The sequence below is a fragment of the Pollachius pollachius genome (assembly GCF_949987615.1).
Source record: "Pollachius pollachius genome assembly, chromosome: 5".
Lineage (NCBI taxonomy): Eukaryota > Metazoa > Chordata > Actinopteri > Gadiformes > Gadidae > Pollachius > Pollachius pollachius.
The window spans coordinates 10,696,748-10,718,999 of record NC_136938.1 but is presented as its reverse complement, the minus strand read 5'-3'; the positions used below and the strand labels follow the sequence as shown (position 1 = coordinate 10,718,999).

Genomic DNA, 22,252 nt, shown 5'->3' with positions numbered 1-22,252 from the left:
CGTATTGATCTGGCAGCGCCTGCGGTCAGATGGGATGTGTATGAGTGTGTGTGTGTGTGTGTGTGTGTGTGTGTGTGTGTGTGTGTGTGTGTGTGTGTGTGGCGTGTGCGTGTGCATGCACTTTCGTGTGCGTGCGTGTTCATGTGGTTGTGTGTGCGTGAGTGTTCCCCGAGAAGGGGGGAACTAAAAAGGCCAGTGATGCTCCAGGGGCCTACCATCTAACAGATTAGCTCAACACAGCTCTGGCATCCTGGTCACCTGACGCTACAGCTTATGGGAGGTTTGTGTCCTGCGTAATTATGTACATAGTATAGTATATACATCTACAGCTCTGAGCTGCTGTTTGTCCCGCTGTGCTCTGAAAGATAACGGACCCACACACACACACACTGGCCCCAGGAGAAGTATTTAGAACCAATGCAAAGCAAGAGCTGCCTGGTTTGGTTGTAATTTGTTTGTCTAAAGTGGGTTGGTTGTTTGATGTTTTAGATGTCTTGTATAATTTTATACATAAAAGGTTGTTATTCTAATGGTAACGACCATTTTTGGTTAAGTTTCTAATCATTGTATTGTCATGTTTTATCAATATTTATAATATCGTTTTTCAAACCTTGCTTCGATTCAGAGCCTATTTAGATTATAGGACATAGTCTAACATAATTTTATTTAATTTGTCAATATATTTAAGGTTCAAGCAAGCTAATTCCTTTCACTTTATTTGGTTTAGCTGTTGATATAAAAAAAAGGTTGTTGACCTAGTATTTATATAATAAATAATATCTTCAATAAAAATGCATGATAAAAGCATTTGAATGATTTTAAGATGAAACAAAGCTTTTCCTTTTCAATAAAGAGAATAATGTCAAATAATACCATTATTATTTAGATACAGTAAATATTACTCTATTACCCATATAGGAATTTCAAGATGCATGTTATGCATAATAATATGTAATATCATTAATAAAACATAAATAAACACTGAAAAACCAACAGTGTAAACTACGGGTCACCCCATGTTAGTCTCACAAATCCGATTTAGATTTGTATCTGAAGCCGGATAGCAGAGGAACTCAGTTCTGGGTGAACGGGGCGTTTCACCGTCTTTCACTTCATATTAGATTCCACCAATCATGTGGCTGGAGGCTGGGATCTGGGAGAACGTAATTGGCAAGCACAAACTCTGTCGGCTGTACTGAACAAAAAAAGGCCTGTAACGATTTGAAACAAACTCTGTGCGGACTGACCACTGCAGAAACACACAGAATGCAGCAATTAATGAAAATCCCCTCCTGAAAGCTTCCTCCCCATGCGTGAGTTCATCCCCAGTGGAATATCTCTGGAACAAAAAGGAAACAGGGCGTGACTCCGCCCCTTCAGGTGTTGGGCTCGGCCCAGGCCGAGGGCCGTCTCTCCCCACAGAAGTTCTGAGAAAACAAAGTAAGACTGCCTGACCAGGGTGGCCCCTGGTCCCAGGGACCCCATCAGGGCGCCAGGGTACATGGGTGGAGCCTGGCCGCAGCGTACCTGATGGGGGCCGCAGGGGGTCCGCGGGGTTCCTCTGGCCCCCCTCGTCATCAGACTCCCCGGGGCCGCGACCCTCCAGGCCCTGGAAGCAGCTCTTCTTACCCCCCCAGCAGGCGTGGTGGTGGTGGGCCTGCAGGGCGGCATCCCGCCCCACGGCCAGATCCACCTCCTGCTGGGCCAGGTGGGCCCGTAGCTGCCTGATCTCAAACTGGACCCACGAGTGTGTGTGTGTGTGTGTGTGTGTGTGTGTGTGTGTGTGTGTGTGTGTGTTGGTGTAAAATAGGGTTTGTGTGAGTGTGTGTATGTGTGTGTGTGTGTGTGTGTGTGTGTGTGTGTGTTGGTGTAAAATAGGGTTTGTGTGAGTGTGTGAGTGTGTGTGTGTGTGTGTGGGGGGGGGGGGGGTGTGTGTGTGTGTGTGTGCGTGCGTGTGTGCATGTTTGAGGAGGTAAGAGGAAGGAAGGGGGTTGGAGAGTAAACAAAGAGAAACCATGACAACAGGAGGAAGAGAGAAGAAGAAAAGGAGGTTCAAAGAAATGTGGGGCGAGAGTTAAAGGAGCAGGAGACAGAGAGAGAGAAAGAGAGAGAGCAAGAGAGAGAAAGAGAGATGGAAAGTTAAAGAGGAGAAATAATGGATTGTAGGAAGGAAGGAAGGAATTTATGATAGGGTGAAGAGGTGAGGGAGTGAGGAGAGGGTGGAAAGAGGGAGGGAGGGGGAGGGGAAGAATAACATTGATAAATAAAGTTGTTAGCATATAGACACACACATAATATTTATACTTTTAAATGCTTCTCAATGTACCGATACATCCAAAATGGCATCCACATTTACATCCCGAAAGTGTGACATTGAGCCGGAGAGGCCTGAAGTTCAAAGTATCCAATCAGTCCTGGAAGTAAGGATCGATCCTCTCTTCAGAGCCAGCAGTTCATATTGATAAAGATTAGGACTTAGGTTACTGATCGGCTGTGAAATGCTGTTTTACTATAAATGTCCAATCATGTTGTTTGCTGGTGCAAAATTACCTGATCTACAGTTATGACCATTGATGTATAAAAAGGTTTTGACCTCTGTCCAATCTAATATTGATGCCATAAATAGGGAATTATGAGCCTGTGTGGACATAAAGACTAAAATATATATTTTTTATATTTTCAGTGGATCATTGTGAAATTTATTTATAAAATAATATTGTCGTAATTTAGTTTTGTGTGTATATAAATGTATTATAAAGTTTGTGCTTCATCATCTAATCCAAAGCCTGATGGAAAATAAAGGGAACATGAATATATACGCAATGTGTTGCTGCCCTCGTCTGGTAAGAAAGAGAATTACATCATCTTATTTGGTAGCGTATGCTTTCATTACTCTCTATACTAATTGAATGCAATGATTAATGTATGTTATATGTTTTTATATTATACTACAATTACTATACAGGGCGTTTTTTCAGATGCCCTCTGGAACACCCTGCCCAAGAGCATCCATCCCACCTATTTATTCTTGCGTTTATCAGTTGACCTCTTCACCTCTCTCCCCTCCCTCCATTTCATGATTCCTCTAGTTTCTAAATACCTACTAATCTTTTATTTATACAAGAATCTTTTCACCCTGTGTGTTCACTCTGTGAAGCATCTTTGAGTATTTAGAAAAGTGCTTTACAAGTTATTATTATTACTTAAATAGTAATATTGTAGCAGCGATAGTACTACTTCTTCTCCTCTCCCTCCCTGCCTCTCTCCCTATTGCTGTCTCCCTCTCTCACTCCCAAGTAATAATAATACTAATACCGGCTACTAATACTAGTAGCCGTACTAGTAGTTATATTAGATATATATTAAATATTAGGTGTTTATATATATATATATATATTTAGATATATTACGTGTGTGTATGTGATCGCTTATGCATTAAAGTGTGCATGTGTGTGCGTGCATGCATGTGCGTGTGTGTGCTTGCATGTGTGTCTGCCAGTGTGTCTGTCTGTGTGTCTGTGAACGTGTGCGCGTGTGCGTGAGTATGTGTGTGCCTGTGCGCGCGTGTTGACTCACAGCCTGTTCCTGACAGATCTGGGTGAGGCGCTCCAGCTGCTCTTCCCTCAGAGCTCTGGTCTTCTCACACTGCTGCACCTCCAGCTCCATCTCTACCTTCACCTGCAACACATAGGCTGGGGGAGGTCGAGAGGGAAGGAAGGAGAGAGGGTGGTGGAGGCGGGGAGGGACAGAGAAGGGAGGAGGGATGAGGTGGTTGGGGATAGTCAGGGAGGGAGGGAGGGAAGGAAGGATGGAGATGAGGAGAGAGGAGGCGAAAGGAAGCAAGGAAAGAAGAGGAGGAGGGGGGAGGAGAGGGAAATAAAACGATCAGTTTAAATTTAATTGAACTTTATGCATGTACATTACTAATACTTATAGTCTGGCTAGGTTACACTCTTTATAGTGTACACCCCAGTGCTTGTGTTTCTGATTGTCCATACTAGCTTTAAGTGCCCATAAATGTGTGTGTACTTTATCTGGGTCAACGCTTGCAGTGAGGGTAGCTGTGTGAATGCACTGCCAATGTTGGCTTGTTTGTGTGTGTGTGTGTGTGTGTGTGTGTGTGTGTGTGTGTGTGTTTGTGTTATTGTGTGCGTGTGTGTGTGTGTGTGTGTGTGTGTGTGTGTGTGTGTGTGTGTGTGCGTGTGTGTGTGTGTGTGTTGGTATGTGTGTGTGTGTGTTGCAATGCGGAAGAATTGTTTTTGATAGACTTTTGTTTTCCAAAGCTCTGTTCAATGGTGTTGTGTGGTGTTTGGCTTATTTGAAGTGCTAATCTTCGATCAACCGTAGGACTCCTGTATCAATGAGCCTGCGGCATCAGTGTTAGGATTAGCACACAACCCATTCCCACGCTGGGACAGATGGAGGTAACACTCACCTCTGTAGAGCAGGGTACACAACCCCCTGCATTATGTTTATACTGTATATACAGTGCATATACTGTAAAGCAACAACTTCATCAGAAAATACTCTTTCCTCTCACTGTCAAAGTCAGATGCTTGTTCATAAACCATCTCATTCAACTCAACGATTCATTGAGTTGTCCGTTGCCTCCAAGTGTTTGTATTTTAATGGTTTCAAGGCTGGACACTTTCTAACTTCCTATTTGCTAGTAACTCATTTCTCCCCCTTGATCTCAGGAAGCCCAAAGGGAACAGTGAGGCATACACACACCCTGCAACGTTGCCTGCCTCGTTCATCTGTGCTCTGCTTTTGTTGTGGTGGTTATGGTTGTGGTGGTTGTTATTGTTGTTGTGGATGTTGTGTGGCTAAAGAGCTGTAGTTGTGTGGATAACAAGCTGGTTTTCATATGTGCACACATATGAAAACCATATGTGTACACATATGAAAACCAAACAGGCCGAAGTGCGTTGCAGGAGTTGAAGCCTCAGAGATCAACAGTGGGTGTGAATCTGAAGTGATGTTGAGACCTTTTGGCTGCATTGAACCTATGTATGGGCTTGAGTCACCTTGCGGCCATCTTGGCTTCATCTTGATTCTGGGTGGGGCAACTGAGCGCTGAATTCGCGTTCAAGATGTCCACTAGACCTTTAAAGCCACATTGTCATCCTGTACTGAGGCGGGGTCATAAAGTGTAGATTAATGTTAAACGGTTGATCGCTGGCTTGTGGTTGTTGTTTGCTGAAACTCAATACTGGTGTGGGACTAAACAAAAGAAGGACTGTGGCTCCTTTTCATATTTTATTTAAGGGAGAACTTTGGCATGCAAAAAGTTGCAAAGCTGTAAAAGGTGTAAAACAAATACCCTCGTGGTTCTCAAGCGAATCCTCTTCTAATGTAAAACCAGTCCTCTCCTGGTACAAAAGCCTCTCTCCTCCTCCTCCTCCTGCAGCGGGCCAGTGCTGGGGCACCGCTGGGATGGGGGCCGTGTAGCCAGGGGTCACGGCTCATCTGGTATGCATCGTGAGGGGCCCCGCGGTGAGGGTGACCTCCCAGGAGGGATCGATCCCTCCTTAGCATAGCGCAGAACAGCCACTGTGTTCAGCACCCTGGCCCCCCTCTGTATCTGAATATCCGCGCCCCCCCCCCCCCCGTTCTCAAGATCAATAGCAATACCAGTTAGAACAGAGGAAAACGGCAACCGACTCCGCGATGATCAATAGCCATATTGTTAAATAATGTGGATAATCAGGGAGGGGGGCAGGGGGAGAATGGGGCCGGCAGATCATCCGTTGCGGAGGCTGAGCGGTAAATATTTATGGGCAGGGCTTGTCCGCTTTCCATTTGCTCCTCGGTCTGAGGCTTCTAATGGAATTCCACCAGCGAATTGTCCCGTGGATTAATGGCAACCGAGAACCTCCTTATTGTATACGACGGTAAGAAATGCACTTACTCATCACATCTGTTGCTGTGTGGTTGCTGTGTAGCTGGTTGAGAATGTCATTAAAGCTGCCACGGTGAGGGGGATTCGATTCCCCCTGGGGTCACCTTTCCCTAAGAAATGTATGCACGCACTGGGTTGTTGTGAGACACATTTAAATGGAAACCCCCACCGTGTTTATTTATTCTCATGACGTATATCCTGAAAATTGAACCGCCCCGAGCGAACGACATGGATGAGCCGGCTAATGCAGTCCGCTGCCTTGTTTTACAATGGACAAGGCCAGCATGCCGCAGAGGATCAGTCTGACAGCTCTTTGGTGCGGTGGATTGTGGTGCGTGGAGATGTTTATGGGGCCCACGTTTTGCCATTTCATAGGACAATAAACATTGGGTGAGTCCCGCCGGACTCGTGTTAAATCGTGAAACTTGTGTTAGTTCCCTGAAGCACTACTATTGGCCCTTCCATCAGGAAAGTTTTACCCCCCCCCCACAAACAGAGAGGCTCTAACGATGAGATGCACTCAATGGTTGAAGTGTGAGTTAGTGGTGGCGTGGTTCCAGCAGTGATGTGTGTGTGTGTGTGTGTGTGTGTGTGTGTGTGTGTGTGTGAGTGTGAGTGTGTTGGGCTCACCGTCGATGATCCGCTTGACCCTCCAGATGCGCAGCGTGATGATGAGGCTGATGGCGTCCCACGGGCTGCTCGGACCGTTGGCCACCGTGGACGCCACCATGGGGGCCAGGGACAGGACGATGACCGCCCCATCAAACACCTGCGGGGCGTGCACACACACACACACACACACACACACACACACACACACACACACACACACACCGACACACACACATGCACACAAACATACACACACACACACACACACACACACACATGCACACATATATACATGCACACACACGTGCGCACACACGCACCGATAGACACGCGCACACACATACACATATATAAACGCACGCGCACACACAAACACACAGACACTTTGATTTGCACATCCTCTAGTATTTGCATAGAAGCAGTTGTACTAGTTATAATATTAGCAGTAGTAATAATAAGAATAATAATAATAGATCAAATTTATGTAGCGCTTTTCCCAGTGCTCAAAGACGCTTCACAATCACTTCATAAGCTCAATCATAAGTAGAAGAAGGAGTATTTAACGGAATAGTAGATAGAAAGTTTAAAGGAAAGTCTAAATACTATCACTATTAGTGTATTTTATGGATAATATATGATGGTACTTAATTCATCTCAGATGGCGCATTCAGGACATTCTGATTAAATGACTTAATCTTTTACCTCAACTTTGTTTTCAATGTAGTCCCAGATCCCAAGAACTACAATTCGGAAAACAGTCTGTAAAAAAGAACAAAAGAGCGGATTTCAGGAACATGAACAAATGAACATGGTCCTTTGTACTAATATACAATAACTGTTGGGATTCAAATACTTCTCAAGCAAGAGTGCACCATTACCTCAACACCATACAGGTATTAAAAAATTACCGGGACAAAGAGTCCATTTGTAAGGGGATCTCAGATCTTATTGTGGCGTGCAGACGTTGGCGGCCTTTGTCTGCCAGGACCCATTGTTCGACCCTCTTCTCAGCACGGGGGGTGTCATGTAAACGCAACACTGCTCATCCATCACATTACTACATGTCTTACATCCCTGCTGCTGTCGGAAAAGAGAGACGCCCCAACCCGACGCAGGAATACCGTCTTGTGATTGGTGTGAAACACTAGACCCCGTCTCACACACCGACGACCGCTTTGATATGAGGGGCGCGAGGTGTTGGGATGGATCGTGTCTCTGTGACCAGAGTGCTGGCCCCCACCTCATGCACGTCTTTAATCGCTAAGACCATTGGCTCACTGGTGATTACCGATTGGTTCCGGGACTTGGAACGGTCATTTGTTCACATGAAGACTATATGACCGTGGGCTATGTCTCCCCTCCCTTTAAGGGGTTTTGTTTCCACCCAGAATAATTTATGTTCACAGGAAAAGTAGAGCTAAATTAAAAGTCATGGAGTCGCAACTTACCTCTGAGAAGAAGAGGGAGAGGATGATGAGGCTGATCCAATGGATGATGCTGGCAAACTGGAAAGCATTGGCAACTGGAGAGAGAAGATGTGGTGTTTTTCAGACATTGGTGGTATAGCACGGAGCAATTCTGTGTCATTCCGATATTAATACCATGCTTTGAATGTGCTCAGTAATCCCCTTAGGATATGTGTCTGACAAATGATTTAAAGTGTTTTTTTCCTTTCGATCAGACGAATCCTTAACCCCAGTGAGATGACAATCTCTATGGCACGAGCCTTAAAGTATAATTCTACGTTCAACCTTCGCCTTTTCCATCCATCCAGCCATCCTCCGCCACCTCTCTCTCTCTAGGCCACCGCTCTCCCATTCTGGTAACTCTGTGTGCCGGTGTTTCCTTCCTCCATCACTATCTCTCTTGAGAGTCGTCATTCATTCCCAACCCCGGCACAGACACCCCCCTCCCATCTCCATGAGGGGGTTAATCTCCTTTACCCCCGCCTTGCCACAACGAGCCATATTGCGGATCCCTCCATCGGTCTTGCAGGGACTGGCAGCCACTGAAGAGGTGGGTTGTAATACATCTGGACTGACTGGCGGGGTGCCGTTGTCCCGGAGCGCGGTGCCGCCGTTATCGTTAGCCCTGGAATTGTGCTCCGTAATTGATGGGGACATTTACCTTCTACCACTGACAAGGGGCCCGGGCTTCATTAAAAACCTCCTCACGCCATCCCTCTCCTTCGGCCACTACATGGCGTCTACCAGCAGACGCTGCCCTCAGACAAGGCAAGGAGACACAGGAGGAGCGAGGTGGAGGGAGTGTTACAGTGACTCAGTGTCTCCCCGTGACGAGATGTCTGAGGGAAGGTCTGTTTGGCTTCCTCGGTGCCTGTGGGTCCCGAGGCCACAGCTGCCGTGCTGCTTGCTACGTGTAAAGCGCTGGCGTTTACATGCGCTTACCCCTTGCCCGGTTTCGAGCAAATGTTTAGTTTACCGCACAAATGACTGGGGATGATAATAATAGTGAGATGTTATTTATACACTGACGACACCCGTCGTACCCACTATATTAAAAAACTGTAAAGTTGCAGAAAACACGTAATGCTGGCTTCCATTTGCCTTACAGCAATCAAGAGGGATTTAACAGTGACTTAGTTATAATTATACGCATATAAACAAGTATGCATATAATAAATAAACACAGGTAACACAGGTAGCTGAATGAAGTACAGGTTGGTTGGTAGCTACGTTTAATATCTCAACTCCACGACTGAAGTTGTACTTTCTATGAAATGACTTTGCATTTGTCCCGACAAGGCAATTTGCTCTGGGCACCACAGCGCAGTGAGCCAAAGCGCTGAGCAGCATCGTGACTAACAAACCGACTCTCCGTGACCTGTGTGATACTCACACTGCAGGAGCTTGGTGTCTATGAGGAGCTCCAGGGCAAGGAAGAGCACCACCAGGAGAACACAGGCCACCAGGATGCAGTTGAAGCCCGCGCTGAGCAGACACACCTGCCACAGAGCCACGCGGCGGCCACAGCAGGGCCTCAGCCAGTTAGAGCTGGGGGGGGGGGGGGGGAGAGGAGAGGGGTTAGACGGGGAGGTCTGGTGTCTGATAACCCGGCACTGGCCCGATTCAAGCTCTCCAACAGCCTCGAGAGGAGGCATCTCGTTTCACTAGATGAAGAGTAAGAAAACCGTCAGAAAATGGTATTGATCAACTGATTAAAGCTTATACAATACAATACATACAATTTAGTGTTTGACACAAATCAATAAACAAACCGATCCCAGCCTGTTATTCTGATTATTTTGGCCGTACGAAGATCGCTGACACTAATAATGAAATACACAGAATACACAGATAAGGACTATGGGACTATAAGTGGCTATGGTGTTCAGCCCCGAGGCAATAAGTACCGGGTTCAATCCCCAATGTCCTAACCTGGCATTCTTGAGAAGCTTGACTTCCTGCTCTTTAATGACATATCTGAATAAATTCAGAAAGTCACTAAGGTTAAAATTGTATTCTAACAGACATTGTATTCTAACATGACAGAAAAAATGTAAAATGTTGAATTGGATGGTGCAGGCGGAGGCTTGGAGGTGGTGGTGGTGGTGGTGGGGTGGTGGTGGTGGTGGTGGAGGTGGTGTTGGTGGTGGTGGTGGGGGTGTTCGAGGTGGTGGTGGTGGTGGTGGTGGTGGTGGTGGTGGTGGGGGTGTTCGAGGTGGTGGTGGTGGTGGTGGTGGTGGTGGGGGTGTTCGAGGTGGTGGTGGTGGTGGTGGTGGTGGTGGGGGTGTTCGAGGTGGTGGTGGTGGTGGTGGTGGTGGTGGGGGTGTTCGAGGTGGTGGTGGTGGTGGTGGTGGGGGTGTTCGTGGTGGTGGGGGTGGGGGTGTTCGAGGTGGTGGTGGTGGTGGTGGTGGGGGTGTTCGAGGTGGTGGTGGTGGTGGTGGTGGTGGTGGGGGTGTTCGAGGTGGTGGTGGTGGTGGTGGTGGGGGTGTTCAAGGTGGTGGTGGTGGTGGTGGGGGTGTTCGAGGTGGTGGTGGTGGTGGTGGGGGTGTTCGAGGTGGTGGTGGTGGTGGAGGTGGTGTTGGTGGTGGTGGTGGTGGTGGTGGTGGGGGTGTTCGAGGTGGTGGTGGTGGTGGTGGTGGGGGTGGTGGTGGTGGTGGTGGGGTCGTTCGAGGTGGTGGTGGTGGTGGTGGTGGTGGGGGTGTTCGAGGTGGTGGTGGTGGTGGTGGTGGTGGTGGTGGGGGTGTTCGAGGTGGTGGTGGTGGTGGTGGTGGTGGGGGTGTTCGAGGTGGTGGTGGTGGTGGTGGTGGTGGGGGTGTTCGAGGTGGTGGTGGTGGTGGTGGAGGTGGTGTTGGTGGTGGTGGTGGTGGTGTTGGTGGTGGTGGTGGTGGGGGTGGGGGTGGGGGTGTTCGAGGTGGTGGTGGTGGTGGTGGTGTTCGAGGTGGTGATGGTGGTGAGGGTGGGGCTGTTCAGAGACTGCATTGAAAGTGGACGGGACAGTGACATCTCTGTGTGCTGACGGCTGCTTCTACTAGCCCAGCTGTGACCAGCATAGTAATTGTAGTTCCTTTATATAAGGGGAAGAAGGGGGTCTGTGTGGAGGCAGCCCTCTAAAGAGGAGGGTGCTCCGAGCTGAGCTGAATGTACATACATCCCAGAGCAGAGTCCCTCTCTCAATGTACTTTGGGCTTCTACTCTTGACTGTATTAACTGCCTTTGTATGGAATACAGTCATTCATTGTGTTAGGAAGATTGATATTGATATTGACTTGATATTGACAATGCATTTCAGGGTGCCCGGCTGTTGCAGAATCCTTTATACCGCAGAAGGCAAATCTTAAATAAGATCAGTTGCACTTTATTAATCCTTGATGGAACATTTGGGTTGTGATGAGGTTTAGGAAATGTATGGCTATTTTCTGAGCATTATAAGCTGTTTATTTGATTCAATTAATCGCCTATTCATAGCTTAGCCTATTCAAACCAAGCGAGTCTGTCCTATGACGGTTGCCGTGGCGGCCAGTGGGAGCTGTGGAAACTGACCTGCCTCTCAGCATCTCTCCAGCTGGAGTGGAAAGTTGGCTCCGTCCTCGCCTCCCTTGCCTTGGCATTGAGTCTCTCTCTCTCTCTCTCTCTCTCTCTCTGTCTCTCTCTCTCTCTCTCTCTCTCTCTCTCTCTCTCTATGTGTCTCTCTCTCTGTTTCCCTCTCTTCCTCTCCCTCTCTCTCTGTCTTCATCTCCTGGCATGTGTCTGGTAGGAACTGACAGACTGGTGTGATTTAGATGGATCGGCCTAAAATGTAAAATAACCACGTATACAAGGTATATCTTCCTTAGTCAGGGCGAAAACAAGGGGTCTTTTAAATACAAACACATTTTCCAAATGTCTAAAAATGGAGCCACTTTTGGCTGTGGAGTTGAATTTTCAAATGGCCCAATAACAATAAAAAGATCCAGCGTAATCGGTGTAGTACTTTTTGAATCACAGGCTCAAAGGGCTCCCCCCTGCCAAATGATAACCCTAACCCCTAGGCCTCAACAAGCCAGGGTAAAACCCAAGTGGGCTGGAGTAGAGAGAGGAGAAGGGTAAAACTAGGATGAGTCACGCCGTCCAGCGAAGGTGAGAGTGGGTAGGTAAGAGCTCTTTGTCTTCCCCATACGTGGTCACACCTAAACCCGGGCAGCAGCGTGATGTTTGGCACCACTGAGGGCTCATGCCTTCAGCAGATGTCGACTAGATCGCTTCACCATCCCATCGGTTTGCGCTTGGCTGTCTGCTGAGCCACGGGGGGCTGTGGCGCGTGGCTAATCTAATAGAGGCATAATCACGCCGTTAGCAATCGTCTTTCTTGGCGTCGGGAGGTGATGCCGCATGTCGGCACGCGCTCCAGATGGTGAGGAATCTGGTCTTGGCTAGCTTCGCTGGATGCTGGTGGCGAGCGTGCTAGCTGGCGATCATGCTAAGTAGCGTCCTAGCCCGTGTGTGAGGCCGCCATGGGCGCCTTGTCCACTTACAGACACCTCGCTGGGTCTTTAAAATGATTATATGCAATCTGTCGAGGCCATTTCAACCGAAGCTCACAAGAATCGTTGAAATGCTATTGTATGTTCCGCCCAGTTAAGTAGACTCAAACAGTGAACTTTTGATTCTAGCATCTTTTTTTGGATTCATTGAGTTAGATGTAAAGTACATTCTAAATTAACAAATAAATAATTATCTTACACTAAATAATGTTTGTTCTACTATTAATGAAAGAATAATCAATAGTAGGGTACATTAATATGATATAATAAATGTCGTATCACCATAACTTTATTGTATTTATTGAAGTAAATCTAATGGAAGTATGTTGCAGAACACCTTTGCACATATGCCACGTCCTCCTTGATATTAATAGTTCAGTCATGCAGTTAGTGCAGATTGCAAATGCATCAACTAGCACAGCAGTCAAACCTGCTCCGTGTTCATAATCCCTCTAGTATCTGAGTCTTAATCAGAATTTTAACAGTGATATAATCTGCGCCAGCGATAAACACACACATTATTCACTGGTAGACTCACACATGCTTGCCCATCGATGAACAAACCTGTAACAAACAGGAAGGTACAAAAATGGCAACCCACCCAAGCTGGTCTCGGAGCGGATCGGGAGAATTACAGACCCACCATACACCTTCTCTTACTTCATGAGAGCTGTGTACGTCAGTTTTAAGTCCCAGGAGCAAGGAGAACCAGAAAAGAAGAAGAAAAACAACAACGATGAAAGGAAGAGAAATATTGAATGATCAAAGAATAAAAGATACAGTTTGTGGACAAAGAATTAGACAAATAATATCTATAACATGTAACGGAAATGCACATCCCTCCCTCTCTCCCTCTTGCCCCTACACACACATTCCAAGCATTCACTTCCAAGCATTCTTCTCCAAGGGATATGCCTGGGGACGATGTTATAACAAGAAGAAGAAGAAGATGAACGCTATTAGATATTGCATTCAGTTATTACAAAGCTTTATCGAATACTCGATTCTGATTGGTCAATTACAGCCTTCAGCAGTCTGTTATTTATGTATAGCAGACATAGCTTTGTATAACAGGCTTTTTTTCCTTAGAATCTAAAACAATATTTTCTTTAGCGGAAATAATATCTGTTTTCAATATATAAAATATTTTGTTATTTTAGTATTTTCTTACAAATCAAGCACCTCTCTGTGTCACTAGCACACACACAGTATAGTCACTATCGCACGTACACAGGAAAACTGTTAACACACACACACATCACCTGAAATTAAGGGGAAAAGTAGTGAACTATACTGATTCCTAGATCTGAAAACAACAGCACATGACATGCAATTTATATGTTTGGAAGTGAAAATCCCCTATCTTGTTGCCTATTTTCAATTGAAGAATTTTGGACCTTTAACTGTGCTCTTTCATTGAACTCCTTCCAACCTCCTCCTTTTTGACCCCCAACTCTCCCTCCTCCACTGCTTTCTCACTTCCTTTCCATCTCCACGCCATCTCCTTCACCTCCCCACGTATCCTGCCTCCACGCCACCTCAGACTCCCTCCTCCTCCTCCCCAACCTCCTTCCCACGTCCTCCTCCTCCCTTCTGCTTCATCTTAGCCAGGTTGAGTTAGCTGGCAGTGGGTCCTGCCACTGTTGTTGATGTAGTGGTACGGAAGAGGGGGTCCCATCTCCTCCTCCTTCCCATCTCCCTCCTCACCACCTCCTCTCTCTCTCCTCCCACCTCCTCCCTCTCCTCCTCCCTTTGGCTCTGTGTTAAGCAGGTTGATTTAGCTGTCAGTGCCTCCTGTCGCTGCTGTTGATGGAGTGTGGGGGAAAAGGGGGGTGGGGGGGAGCAGATTAAATCAAGAGGAGCGGGGGCATCAATCGATAGCCGTCATGCCGAGAGCGGAAGGAGGAGGGAGCCTCGAGCGTGAAGACGGTGATCAGAGCATGTCGCTGGCTGACCGAGCCGATCAAACCCCGTGATGAAGCATTACAGTGCTGAAAAGCTTGAGGATAACCGGCTATGCCTTGGGTGGAATCATTTAAGACTGGCTCGCAGCAACCACGTGTCTTCACTAGAGAAAACTGCACAGTTGTATCGTGTAGTTTCCATTGTGTTGCTTTTGATGTTCTTTGCACTCGCTCCTACAGATCTGCCATTATTTTGTGGAGGTTACCTAAGAGATACTCTTTGTCTTTGCATTCACTGTCAAACATCTACCTGCTCAATAATGACCAGTCTCTGTATTTGCTGTTTAACGCCCACCTGCTCCTTAATGACCTGTCACTGTATTCACTGTCTAACCCCTACCTGCTCCTTCATGACCTGTCACTGTATTCACTGTCTAACCCCTACCTGCTCCTTCATGACTTGTCACTGTATTCACTGTCTAACCCCTACCTGCTCCTTAATGACCTGTCACTGTATTCACTGTCTAACCCCTACCTGCTCCTTCATGACCTGTCACTGTATTCACTGTCTAACCCCCAACTGCGCATTAACGACCAGTCTCCGTATTCACTGTCGAACCCCTATCTGCTCTACATTGACCTGTCAGTATATTCAAATGTCTAACCCCTAACAACTCGATAGAGACCTGTCTCTGTATTCACTGTCTTACCCCAACTGCTCCTTAATGTCCCGTTTCTGTATTTAGTGTTTAAACCCAAACTGCTCCTTAATGACCTGTCTCTGTATTCACTATGTAACCCCTACCTCTTCCTTAAATACCAGTCTCTTTATTCACTGTCTAACCCCTACTTGCTCCTTAATGACTGACCTCTGTATTCACTGTTTAACCTATACCTCTTCTATAATGACAGTGTCTAACCCCTCCTTCTGTCTAACCTGCTCCCCAGTCGGGTGATCTGACCAACTGCCCAACCTCTGTAAATGATCTTCATCCACAGTAAAGTGTTTTATTAGGGTCTTTGATCCGACTGGCCGGAGTAACAGCTGCTTTCTATGTAGCGGTCAATGTGCCAAGAACAATCAATAACGCTTGATGAGACTTGAATAAAAGAGATTAACGTTATTCAAGAGTGATGATGAAGGCTGGCTGGGCTAGGCACCTCCTTGTGTCCTTTAGAAAATCTGCTTTACTTAATTAAGTCATTATTTAACATTAAGACCACAATATTCCTGTTATGTTTATAGTCAATATAAAAACAGGGTTTTTTTAATAATAAAAATATATAAAATTAAAAATACTAATACCAATACTCATTACCGTTATTGCATATGAACATTGAATGACTGGGCAAATAGATAGCTTGTTCAATATAGACACAATTTTTTTTATTGATGAGGAGGATTCATAAAAGTACAATAATAGTGTTCAGAGACACTTAATCACCCCATCCGCCCACCTCAATCCATCATTGATCTGTTTAGTGGTAATAGGGAAGAATTATTGGGGTTCATCTTATAACTGGATATACTACAAAATTGGTGGAATATGTTCAGGACGTGCGGGAGGGATTGTGGAACTCTATCCAAGTATAATAATATATCGTCACAATAAAGGGAGAGCTGAGATCTTTTGAGCCAATGGCTCGAGAGAGAGATGGCGAACAATAAAGGGCTGGCCTTTTCATTATTAATCAGCAAACTCTCTATGGAGTTTGCTGATTTCCAACAGCTATAGCCAGTTTTGAAGTGAAGTCGATTTGAGGGGATTTTTGGTTCTCTATCTGGCTCTGCAGTTCTGCTGGTGTTCTGTGAGTGACTATTTCTGACATCTTCACACTTTTTAAATAGTCACTTCATCGCCGTGATGACGATGTAACTAATTAGACGGAATTCATTCACACCAAAAGACAGATCAACAGCCAGAGAGAACAAGCTGACAAACTGCGTTTAGGAGGCCCTCAAAGAACTGGGATGGTAGAAGAGAGTGGAGGGACATCATCTTACCCAAAGCTTCAGGCTATATACAACTCATCACCCAGACATGCAATCTCTCCTACGACAAATCGACCAATCACACCAAGGAATACCGGTGTGTCTACTCATATCCTTCCCCAGAAACAAATGGGGAGCCTAAAGGATCGACAACAGACGCAACCATCTGCGTACACGCGCATACACACACACACACACACACACACACACACACACACACACACACACACTAGATGTGTCATGCTAAAGCAAGCGTGGAAGAACCTCCCTAGCAAGCACAAAATATATGCTGAGTTCCCCTGATGTTGTCAGGTTGCAGGTAATTAATTTTACATCTGAAAGGTTCCCCATTACCCATGTTCCCGCACCATTGATTGCAACACATCAGCACAGTGCAGAGCCAAGAGTCTACCTGCGGCAGTATACGCGGAATCAAGTTATCTGAAAGATCTCACCAATCTACTGGAGTTTCTTCTACACACTTTGTGGACTTATGAAAGAATCCTCAATGGAAATAATATAAGATTTACTATTTTTACTTAATCTTTTTACCATAGTTTGATACTATGTCCTTATCTTACTTTCTGTTGTTTATTATTATTCATAAGTCTTCCTTTTTTGTGTATCTATCCAAATAATGGATGGATATATATAACCAACTCAAATATTGTGTTTTCCTCTTTGGGAAAAATAAACAATTAAAATAATTCATTTTATTTACTTGAAAAAAGTGAAGTATATAACAATAGTACTATTGCTTCCAGTCAAGTTGTCACATGACCAAAGCAGAAACATCAACTTATCACATGACCACAGTTGAACACAAGCAGAGGCTATGACGGTTGTGAATCATACCATAAACCTTATCTACCTTTAAATACCCAAGGTGATATCTCCCAGTAAGCAATCATCCAAAAAGAGTGAGACCAATTAAGGTCATCGGTCATCAACAACTTACCGGTAGTCAACAACTAACATTAGCTTTTTTTTGCATAACAGTGGGGCCTCTATCCATGCCTGAGTTTAAGGGTTGAAGAGGCCAGCTGATTTTCAAAATGGCCACTTATTCCCAGGTTGATTATAAGAAGACAACATCCTGTTCCTGTTCTCTAATTAAGCTCTCCCGGTCATCAACCCCACAGAGAACAACTTATTCCACAAAACGGACGTTGAAAGTCTGGCCCTGTATATAACCCTCTTCCTGTGAGAGTTGAGGAGGGAGAAGGTGCAAAGAAAAGAGGAACAGGTTATCAACCAACCACGTGCACTAGGCAGGGCTGCTGCTTAATTACGAAGATCAATTAAAAACTATGAATGAAAAACTCTGAAGCACAAATCTTACATTCCACAAGCAAATGGATGTATGGAGGGACACTACAGTGACGTCAGTTACACCTTGAGCATTTTGTTGAAAATAAGTCAAGTTATAACATAACATAACAAATCTCGAGGTCAACATAAGTAGTCAGCATTGTAATTGTACAAATACAGACTTTCAGGTTATTGCAATTATTCACAATGCCGTTTTTTATATTTTTGTTAATGCATTCAGTTTTATTTCTTTCATCCCCATGTCACAATGTTGCCTTGCAGTCAATTCGTTACTCCGCCCCTTTTTCCTGAAGGCCCCTTTCGGTGGGGTTGATCATTGAGGCAGGGTAGATGGGATGGAAATGGGCATGTGGTCATGGTTTTGCTATAAGCCTATTGCCGGGTCGAAAGTGTAAAGAACTATGCTTGTCATGCTTGGAACTTCAAACCACCGATACAGAGGGTGGACAGCGTTTGGCTATTGGCTCACCTGCCCGTATCAAACACAGTGTCTCCCCTCTTTTACTCGCACCAAAGAAAAAGATGACGTTGGGCCATTTACTTTCATTTTCCAGACCTCAACACTCCTTGCTTGACCTACATACGGTCAGGGGGTGGGTGGAGGGCGGGGGGACTAGTCTAGCTCATGGAGCTAGAACCCCCCCCCCCCCATGGACACACACACACACACACACACACACACACACACACACACACACACACACACACACACACACCCTACTGTAGTTCAGCAGCGTCTGTTGGTTAGAGAACAGCCTAGTCATCACTCAGAGGGGGGGGGGGGAATAGTTCCTATCTGCTTAGGTGTGTCCTTGTAGCGGAGGGGACAGGAGACAAGCTAGTGACTCATGCTTTCCACTGGTATGCTAATGGTGCTAACAGCGAGTGTTCAGATTGCCTTGTGATCTAGGAGGTATTCTGTAGCCTCAGAGGAGCGATTTGGTTTTATTTAGTCTAGTGTGAACCCACTGCTGGCTGTTTAACAAGTATTGTGACGCGGTGGTAATTATAAATATTAATTTAGCTATTTTATTTATATATTTTGGATACATTTTTGTAACAGGTAAGGCTCCAGGCATCTTGCTCAGCGATGCCTACATGTAGCCTCAGACATTGGTCAAACTCAGTAACACATCAAATAGTTTCACATTGGATGGCAGGCCCTTATATACGATATATAAGAGCCATTATGAACTATACATAATGGCCTACCATCACTCATTCCGTCAAAATCCTCAATAAGCCCAAGTCCCATGTTTTTTATACCAGATTTATATTAAACATATAGAAATTTGATATATTTTCAAATGAACACATGATTGCAACTTTGAAGGCTCTCTTACAAAGGATTGAATGCCTTTGCAGAGATGGACACGTTTATGCCCGTACACTACAGAACCCCATCATATCTCCTGCATCACCACAAAATGGACCAGCGGCCTCTCCTCCACAGTTAACCCCCCCTTCCTCCTCCTCCTCCTCCTCCTCCTCCTCCTCCACAGTTAACCCCCACCTTCCTCCTCCTCCTCCTCCTCCACACAGTTAACCCCCACCTTCCTCCTCCTCCTCCTCCTCCTCCACACAGTTAACCCCCACCTTCCTCCTCCTCCTCCTCCTCCACACAGTTAACCCCCACCTTCCTCCTCCTCCTCCTCCTCCTCCTCCACACAGTTAACCCCCACCTTCCTCCTCCTCCTCCTCCTCCTCCTCCTCCTCCTCCTCCACAGTTAACCCCCCTTCCTCCTCCTCCTCCTCCTCCTCCACAGTTAACCCCCACCTTCCTCCTCCTCCTCCTCATCCTCCTCCTCCTCCTCCTCCACAGTTAACCCCACCTTCCTCCTCCTCCTCACAGTTAACCCCCACCTTCCTCCTCCTCCTCCTCCTCCTCCTCTACAGTTAACCCCCACTTTCCTCCTCCACACAGTTAACCTCCACCATCCTCCTCCTCCTCCTCCTCCTCCACACAGTTAACCCCCACCTTCCTCCTCCTCCTCCTCCTCCTCCTCCTCCTCCACAGTTAACCCCCCCCTTCCTCCTCCTCCTCCTCCTCCACAGTTAACCCCCACCTTCCTCCTCCTCCTCCTCCTCCTCCTCTACAGTTAACCCCCACTTTCCTCCTCCACACAGTTAACCCCCACCTTCCTCCTCCTCCTCCTCCTCCTCCTCCTCCTCCACAGTTAACCCCCCCCTTCCTCCTCCTCCTCCTCCTCCACAGTTAACCCCCCCCTTCCTCCTCCTCCTCCTCCTCCTCCTCCTCCACAGTTAACCCCCACCTTCCTCCTCCTCCTCCTCCACAGTTAACCCCCACCTTCCTCCTCCTCCTCCTCCTCCTCTACAGTTAACCCCCACTTTCCTCCTCCACACAGTTAACCCCCACCATCCTCCTCCTCCTCCTCCTCCTCCTCCTCCTCCACACAGTTAACCCCCACCATCCTCCTCCTCCTCCTCCTCCTCCACACAGTTAACCCCCACCTTCCTCCTCCTCCTCCTCTTCCTCCTCCTCCACAGTTAACCCCCCCCTTCCTCCTCCTCCTCCTCCTCCTCCTCCTCCACAGTTAACCCCCCCCTTCCTCCTCCTCCTCCTCCTCCTCCTCCTCCACAGTTAACCCCCACCTTCCTCCTCCTCCTCCTCCTCCTCCACAGTTAACCCCCCCCTTCCTCTCTCCTCCTCCTCCTCCTCCTCCTCCACACAGTTAAACTCCTCAAAACACCCTTCTCCTCCTCCTCCACACACACACACACACACACACACACACACACACACACACACACACACACACACACACACACACACACACACACACACACACCTTTCTCCTCCTCTTCCACACAGTTAAACTCCTGAACAGGAGCGGCTGAACAGGGGAGCTGGTGGGTGCTAAGAGGATGTTCTAAGAGGAAATGCTGAGAGGAGGTGCTGAACAGGAGCGGCCGGTGAGGGCCAATAGGAGGTGCTGAGAGGAGGTGCAGAACAGGAGCGGCCGGTTGGTGATAAGAGGAGGTGTTGAGAGGAGGTGATGAACAGGAGCGGCCGGTGAGGGCCAATAGGAGGTGCTGAGAGGAGGTGCTGAACAGGAGCGGCCGGTGAGGGCCAATAGGAGGTGCTAAGAGGAGGTGATGAACAGGAGTGGCCGGTGAGGGCTAAGAGGAGGTGATGAACAGGAGCGGCCGGTGAGGGCTAAGAGGAGGTGATGAACAGGAGCGGCCGGTGAGGGCTAAGAGGAGGTGCTGAACAGGAGCGGCTGGTGGGTGATAAGAGGCGGTGCTGAACAGGAGCGGCCGGTTGGTTATAAGAGGAGGTGCTGAACAGGAGCGGCCGGTGGGTGATAAGAGGAGGTGTTGAGAGGAGGTGCTGAACAGGAGCGGCCGGTGAGGGCTAAGAGGAGGTGATGAACAGGAGCGGCCGGTGAGGGCTAAGAGGAGGTGATGAACAGGAGCGGCCGGTGAGGGCTAAGAGGAGGTGCTGAACAGGAGCGGCCGGTGAGGGCTAAGAGGAGGTGATGAACAGGAGCGGCCGGTGAGGGCTAAGAGGAGGTGATGAACAGGAGCGGCTGGTGGGTGATAAGAGGAGGTGCTGAACAGGAGCGGCCGGTTGGTTATAAGAGGAGGGGCTGAACAGGAGCGGCCGCTGGGTGATAAGAGGAGGTGCGGTCTCCTCCCAGCGTTTTCGCGGGACAGGAAGATGGATGGACCTTCTCTATTAATAACTACATCCCACTTACCACCGGGCACCCGCAAACTGCCAACGCTGCACCTGGCCATCCACGGCGGACTGGAGGAAATAAAGAAATAAACAAACCACCTCCTGCTACACCTTCAATGTCGCCCACGACAACGCTTTCAACTCTACACGAGACAACAACAATGGGCTCTGGTGCTTGGACTCATCAACCCTATCTCAGCTGGTATTGGGTGGAGGGGTGGGGGGGGGGGAGTTGTGAAGTTACCTGTGGGCTGCTGGTCCCATGATGGAGTAGCCGGTAAGGGGTTTTGGGCCAATGTGTCGGGGCTGAGGGGTGAAGAGACTAAGGATCTTAAGAAACAGGGAGGTGTTTTACAATTAGTGACATGATGGAGGAAGGTCAGAGAAAGGTCACGGCTTAACCTAATTATAATAGACAGGATAGGGGGATAGTGGATACCTCACTCATAGCTGATGGCACATTTTAAAACACAGAGACAGTTAGTGTAATCTTGTTAGTGTAAAGATAGTCAAATAAAAAGGAAACGAGGAGAAAGGAAGGAGTGAAAGAAGGAAATTAGTGCAACCGTCTGGAAGTCTGGAAGGGTGACAGCTTAAGGGTAGAGGAACCATAACTCCTGAGGGATAGAGTCAAGGATCAACTGAAATATGAAGTGAAGCAACGTTATGAAAGATTATGAGCAGCAAGGGGAGACAAAATTCCTACACTCTGTTTCTCTCTACGTCTCTCTGTATGACTTTATTTCTCTCTGTCCCTGTCGGCCTCTCTCATACACATACTATTTCTGTATCTCTCATACAGTGTCTTGCTCTCCTTGGC

General features: G+C 47.1%; 1 protein-coding gene across 1 annotated transcript in view; it reads right to left on the bottom strand.

Moving 5' to 3' along the window:
* Window positions 1–22,252, bottom strand: part of LOC307075789 (transmembrane protein 266-like) — a gene marked incomplete at both ends in the record, with an annotated part of 31,798 nt that overhangs the window by 3,711 nt on the left and 5,835 nt on the right. The window contains 6 exons of the mRNA XM_079736484.1: window positions 1,528–1,735; window positions 3,577–3,692; window positions 6,533–6,671; window positions 7,217–7,273; window positions 7,963–8,036; window positions 9,374–9,528. Coding sequence (XP_079592610.1) covers window positions 1,528–1,735; window positions 3,577–3,692; window positions 6,533–6,671; window positions 7,217–7,273; window positions 7,963–8,036; window positions 9,374–9,528 — 749 coding nt within the window. The remainder of the gene's footprint in view (window positions 1–1,527; window positions 1,736–3,576; window positions 3,693–6,532; window positions 6,672–7,216; window positions 7,274–7,962; window positions 8,037–9,373; window positions 9,529–22,252) is intronic.